We start from the raw sequence: 6,220 nt of genomic DNA on the forward strand, positions 1-6,220 counted from the left end.
CCCTGGTGGTGCAGTGGTTAAGAATCCGCCTGCCAATGCAGGGGACGCGGGTTCGAGCCCTGGCCTGGAAAGACCCCACATGCCACGGAGCAACTAAGCCCACGAGCCACAACTACTGAGCCTGCGCTCCAGAGCCCACGAGCCACAACTACTGAGCCCGTGCGCCTAGAGCCCGTGCTCCGCAACAAAGAGTAGCCCCTGCTCGCCACAACCAGAGAAAAGCCCGCGTGCAGCAACGAAGACCCAACGCGGCCAAAAATTAAATTAAAAAGAAAATCTAGTATCGAATGTTGTAATATACAACTTTAACAAAGGAGAAAAAACACAGGTCCATCTCAACTGATGCAAAGAAAGTATTTGACAAAATTCAACACCATTTCACGATAAAAACACACAGCAAACTAAGACTAGAAGGGAACTTCCTCAGCACGACAAAGGACATTGCTGAAAACCCACAGATGACATCACACTCATTGGTGAAAGATGAAAACGTTCCCCTGAGATCAGAAATGAGACAAGGATGCCCTCTTCCGCCACTGCTATTCAACACTGTACTGGATGTTCTAGCCAGAGCAATCAGGCAAGAAAAAAAGAAAAAATATTCAAATTGGAAAAGCAGAAGTAAAAGTCTCTCTATCACAGACAACATGATCCTGTATATACGAAAAGTCCCGAAGATAACACAGAATAAGCAATAGAGCTAATAGGTTAATCCAGCAAAGTTTCAAGAGAAAAGATCAGCACACAAAGGCAGCTGTGTTCCTCTGCACCAGCAATGACAATCCAAAAAGGAAACTGGGAAAGAAACTCTGTAAATACATAATATCTACAGATATACAGCAGCATCCAGAAAAATACCTAAGAATAAATTTAAACAAGGAAACTGAAAAGTAGAAACATCAAAAACTAGTAAAAATGACAAAACACTGCTGAAAGAAATTAAAGACAAATAAAAGGAAAGACACTGTGTTCATGGACTGGAAGCCTTAATATTGTTAAATAGCAAAACTACCTAAAGCCATCTACAGATTCAGGGCAATCCCTGTCACAATTCCAACGGCCTTTGCTTTTTTGAAAAGCCAGTCCTTACATTCTTCAATTTCATGATGTTCAAAGAGAATAAGTATGTACAAACCCCACAGCTGTGCTGTCACTTTAATATACAGACAGTATTCCAAAGTTCAAAAACACCTATCTTAGCGGAAGTTACTGGTCATTAGTTAATCAACAGCACTTCAAAAATTCTTGCAAGTTGATGAAATGATTTTTATTTTAGAAAGTGTTTGAAGTTTACATCTTTACTCTTTCCCCACGATTTTATTTTGTCGATTGGAAGCTGTGTGTAGGCGTCTCGTCCTAAGGGAACTTGGAATTTTTTTTTTTTTTCCCCTTTAAATGCTTCAGCCACGCTGCACAGCATGCTGGACGTCTCAGTTCCCTGACCAGGGATCGAACCCACGCCCTCTGCAGTGGAAGCACACAGTCTTAACCACTGGACCACTGGGGAAGTCCCCATAAACGTTTTTTATTAATGCCATAATGCATTCAACCTGTATCTATCAGAACAAGTTTGTCAAGTAATACAATGAAATAATTATAAGATGAAATGTTTGCTTGTGAAACTGCATAAAAGCTATACACTACTTTGGGAAAAAAACTTTTAATGTTCCTTAGTCTTAAGATTTACTATTTCCCAAAATCATACAAGAGTTTCTAACTAGAAATGTTTGAAAAAACAGTAACAAAAAGCTCAAAGCCAACCTGAAATTGGCTCCGGGTGGGGACAGAGGCTCTCTGAGTGGAGAGGAAAGCTGTTTCTGTACCTTGATCTGGCTGCTCTAGAATATGCATGTTTTATCTCCAAATAAGGATTCATTTCAAACAGGGATTTCTTTTATTCTCCTAGAACCCGAATGCGTAGTGCTATCCCTACTTTCATACTTGGACTTTCTGAAGCTTTCCTGAGTCTGGGATGCAAAGCTCTTTCATCCACCTTCCCGTTGTGATCAGAGTAGCAAAAGTGAGTGCTAAGACCAAGGTTTTTCCCTCTCCTAAATACTTTCTCTTCTAGAGAACAGTTCTGTCATAAAATGTCAAAACTAGAAGAGAAAAATGTGAAATCCTAAAATGTCAAATACAATCATTTCTAAATATAATAAGCCATAATCATAGCCTGACCTTATTCCTGTGCTGCTAATATGATTCTCACAGAGTCTCCGGGACGAAGTCTTCCGGGTGTGATTTCCACGGCGCCGTGAGGCAGGTCGCAGAACGCTCACGTGCACAATGAACTACCACAGCTCTCTTGGTCCGCTCACAGCACTCGCGATCTGCTACGGTCTTGATTCCGTGCTTTGCACGAGTCTGCCCTTCTACGTCCATTTTAACCCTAACCTGATCTATGATTATGGCCTAGTCATTCACCCATGCCAGCATTCAGTTGTTCATCACGACCTGGATTAAACTCGGGATACAACTCTGGTGCTTCGGGACGATGAGCCCACTGATTGCTTGGATCAAAGTTTCGGACACTCTCTCCACACGCATGCCCTTTCTCTGCTGACTCCCCGGGGCCTCACATCCAGGGCTCCCACCCTTCCCAAGTTCTGCCGAGGATGTTGGGGTCTGTTGCCTGGTCAATCAAGCACTTCACCTGGGCCTCTTCTGAAAGTCCACTGCCTGGCTCCTGGGCACGGATGTTGTGATCTCTGCTTCCTTGCGCTACAGCGATGTAATGCTCAAAGGCAGGCACCTTCTCGTGGCCCAGAAGTAACTCGTCACTGGAAGAAAGATTAAACAAACATGAAGACGCAAACCATGCATCATTTTTCCTGCGTCCAAGCCAGACGTCCCCTCTCACCACGCAGAATACTTTGCTGCTCATAACCTTAAAGCCAGAGATTCGAGCTGCAGGAAACCAGAACGTGATGGACGCTGGGAACGCCTGTCTTCACGTTTGTGTGGACTCACTTTTACTTCGCTTGGGTTAGTACCCAGAATGGAACGCAGGGTCCTACGGTACCCCACGTTTAACTCTTTGAGGAACTGCCACACCTCCCCACAGTGGCTGCACCATTTTACCTTCCCAGCAGAGACATCGAGGGCTCCGACTTCAGCCCTCACCAACAACTCGCTATATTCCACTTTTTGATTCCAACAATTCTAGTGGGTGTCAAGTGGAATCCCACTTGCATTTATCTGATGACTAATGATGGTCAGCATCTTTCCATGTGCTTGTTGGCCGTTTGTGTATCTTCTTTAGAGCAATGTCTGTTCAGGTACTATGGTCATTTTTTAATTGGGTGGTCTTTTTATTATTCAGCGGTAAGAGTTTTTTATGTATTCTATACACAAGTCCCTTAGCAGCTGTATGACTTTCAAATGTTTTCTCCCATTCTGTGGGCTGTATTTTTACTTTCCTGATGGTAAGCACTAAACTTTTCAATTTTGATGAATTTATCTGTTTTTTCCTTTTCTTGTTTGTGCTTTTACTGTTATACTTAAGAGTGCCAAATTGTCACTGCCAAATCACAGGTCCTAAAGATTTACCCCTGTGTTTTTGCCTAAGTATTTTACAGTTTTAGCTCTTACAGTTAGGTCTTTGATCCACTTTGAATTAACTTTGCATGTGGTGGGAGGTGGAGGTTCCACCTTCATTCCTTTGCCATTTGTTGGAAAGACCACCGAATGGTCTTGGCACCTTTGTCAAAAAACAACTGACCACAGACAGCCTTTTATTGTTAATTAAATGGGAAAGTCCAACATTTTTTTCCTTCTTGTGAATCATTTCTACAAATTCCTGTTTGTTTTAGAACTCAACCAGAAAAATGTGAAAGCTAAGTTAAAGGTAACCCGATTTGCACACTTGTTAATGAGCCGCCACCGTGCTCTCCGCACCTCGGGGCTTTGCTGCCAGGGTCCCATTTGTCCTGAAAATGGACAAGAGTAAGTTTAAAACCTCAATCTCCTTGGGCAGGTAGAGACATTCATGCAAGAGTCTAGGGATGCGGTGCAGGGACCCCAGGCAGACTGGGAAGGGCTCCAGAGTTAGGGCCTTGCAGGGCGGTGGAGAGGCCGGCCTCCTCAGGCCGTGGCCCTCCATCTATCAGTGCTGACACCACAGGCCGAGGATAAACATATGGTGTTCATTGATTCTTCCGGAAACGCCAGCGTGTTGGTGTGTGTTTGTTTCTTCCACAAATAACGTCTTACCAGGTAATAACTGCTGGATTGGCACCTGCTAACTTTCTCTTAGCGTGATGTATCTTCTGCCGGGGATACCAGTTTTTTTCAGTTACATTTATTTCTTGAATCCATGATCCTCCTTTTCTTAGCATTTTCTGTTCAAAATTCTAAAGGAAAGGAACATGATTTTTTTTTCTCTGCTTAACAGTATACATGATCACATTCACACAGATTCAACAAGTAACGATCTTAAAATAAACAGAATCTCTAACTGGGGAGGGCGCCGCAGCTTTTTATGCAAACTCTCACGGCAGCACAAATAACAGTGACCACGACCGTGAGGGTCTTACCCTTAGGCTTAAAGTATCCCTCCCTGTGGAGGGTGCCATTGCTATGCTCCCTTTTGGGGGGCAGTACTGTGAAGAACCCTTGAGGTTTAAAAAAGCACTATCTGTCTTTATGATCAAGGAAGACTTTGTGTGCAACAGATTTTAAACTAAAACTTGTCTTAGAGAAGCCAAACCCACCATCACCAAAGGGTTAAAAATACTCTCAAGTCAGTTTCCTCCAAATAAAAGGAACGTCTCATCTGATTTTCAAGCCAAGCCAAATGATCCCAAGTGTTCATTCTGAGAAAGTGCTGTACAAAACAGTATTTTAGTAATAAACACAACATGACACATTCCCACCAGGTAACAGGAGATGTGGGTCAATCACAGGCACGCTGTAACAAAGGCACAAAGTGCGAAGAGACCACCGCACCTTCCAGTCAAAGGACGGCTCCTTCACAAACACGTCCATGGCGGTGGTGAGCAGGTCTGGGCGCGAGCGGAAAGCCCTCAGCGCACACACCATGGTGCTGCCCACGAGCCCCGTTTCTTTCAGTGGTAGCATCAGGGTGATAAACTGGCGAGTCAGACGGAAAGGCATCAGCTCAGGGACCGGCAGAAACTACAGAGAAAAGGACGTGTGAGAAGCAGTGGATGCGAGGGAGGGCCCTTCCACGGCTCTCGCTCACGCGTGGGGAGCACACCAGCTCCTGCCACACGGATGTGAAGTCACTGTGCCCGGGAGCAATGACACGGCCATGGAGACGGAGACTCGGAGCCTGATGTCAGGGAGGATGTGCTTCACATCCACGCAGGATGTTTCCATGGCGGGGCTTCACAGAACCTCCTACCTTTTTACAGGAGCACGTTTCTCTTAGTTCCGATTATCTAATTAATCTATCAGCACACCTTCCCCAACCTGTCTGCACAAGGCTGAAACACAGCTGAGATTTTCCCTTTCCGTAAGAATGACAACGTCAACGACCATGCAAACCGACTGTTTCCAGAGCAGTAGCAAAGCCCAAGGGCAACTCCAGCCCAGAGCAGAGAAGGGCACACTCACCTGGGTGGCTGATCCGAAAGCATGTCCAAAGTCGATCCCGATCACGCCGCCCGTCTCCAAGCTCACCATGAAGTTGTTCAGGTGCCTGTCTCCGATGCCCAAGATCCAGTGGCTGATGCACAGGAGCGCGTGGGAGCTGGCAAAGTGGTTGCGGAGAGCCAGGAAGGCCTCGGGGCCGGTGCTCATCTTCAGGAAGGCCCGCCTGCAGGGGGACAGTCGTGTGGCCTCTGCCCTCTGCCCCCGCCCCCAGCCCCCGCGAGCAAAGTTGAGAATACTCTTACTTTAAGAGATCGGCCGGCACTTTACTTTCTCTTTTTCTAAAAGATGTGACTGTTTCAGTGCGACTAGCTCCCCTATGATTTAATAATAGGAAATGTCCGATTAGAACTTCTCATGACTTGAAATTTAAACCTCTTTGTTATACTGAAGCTCGAATATCAGGTAACAGCTAGATTTTGATGATCTGAGGCAACACTTGCTAAGAAACAAAAGTGAATACGCAACTTTGAGAAGAATGAACTGGTCGGTGCAACACGTACTTGAACATGAGCGCGTAGGCCCCAGGGTCACACCTTCCCGACATCCTCCTCAGCCAGTCTCTATACTCAGACGCTGGTGCCCGGGGGTCACTAACAAGTAGGGA

The 6,220-nt window shown here is 45.5% G+C and overlaps 1 protein-coding gene across 2 annotated transcripts in view; it reads right to left on the reverse strand.

Moving 5' to 3' along the window:
* Positions 1–2,575: 2,575 nt before the first annotated feature.
* PRKDC (protein kinase, DNA-activated, catalytic subunit) overlaps positions 2,576–6,220 on the reverse strand; it is a 156,162-nt gene continuing 152,517 nt past the window's right edge. For both annotated transcript variants that reach the window (XM_007464010.1, XM_007464009.1), the window contains 6 exons: positions 6,117–6,206; positions 5,859–5,930; positions 5,578–5,779; positions 4,948–5,136; positions 4,213–4,352; positions 2,576–2,780 (listed from right to left, as the gene is read on the reverse strand). In XM_007464010.1, the coding sequence (XP_007464072.1) occupies positions 2,576–2,780; positions 4,213–4,352; positions 4,948–5,136; positions 5,578–5,779; positions 5,859–5,930; positions 6,117–6,206 (898 nt within the window). The remainder of the gene's footprint in view (positions 2,781–4,212; positions 4,353–4,947; positions 5,137–5,577; positions 5,780–5,858; positions 5,931–6,116; positions 6,207–6,220) is intronic.

This window comes from Lipotes vexillifer, unplaced genomic scaffold (genome assembly GCF_000442215.2).
Source record: "Lipotes vexillifer unplaced genomic scaffold, Lipotes_vexillifer_v1.1 scaffold69, whole genome shotgun sequence".
Lineage (NCBI taxonomy): Eukaryota > Metazoa > Chordata > Mammalia > Artiodactyla > Lipotidae > Lipotes > Lipotes vexillifer.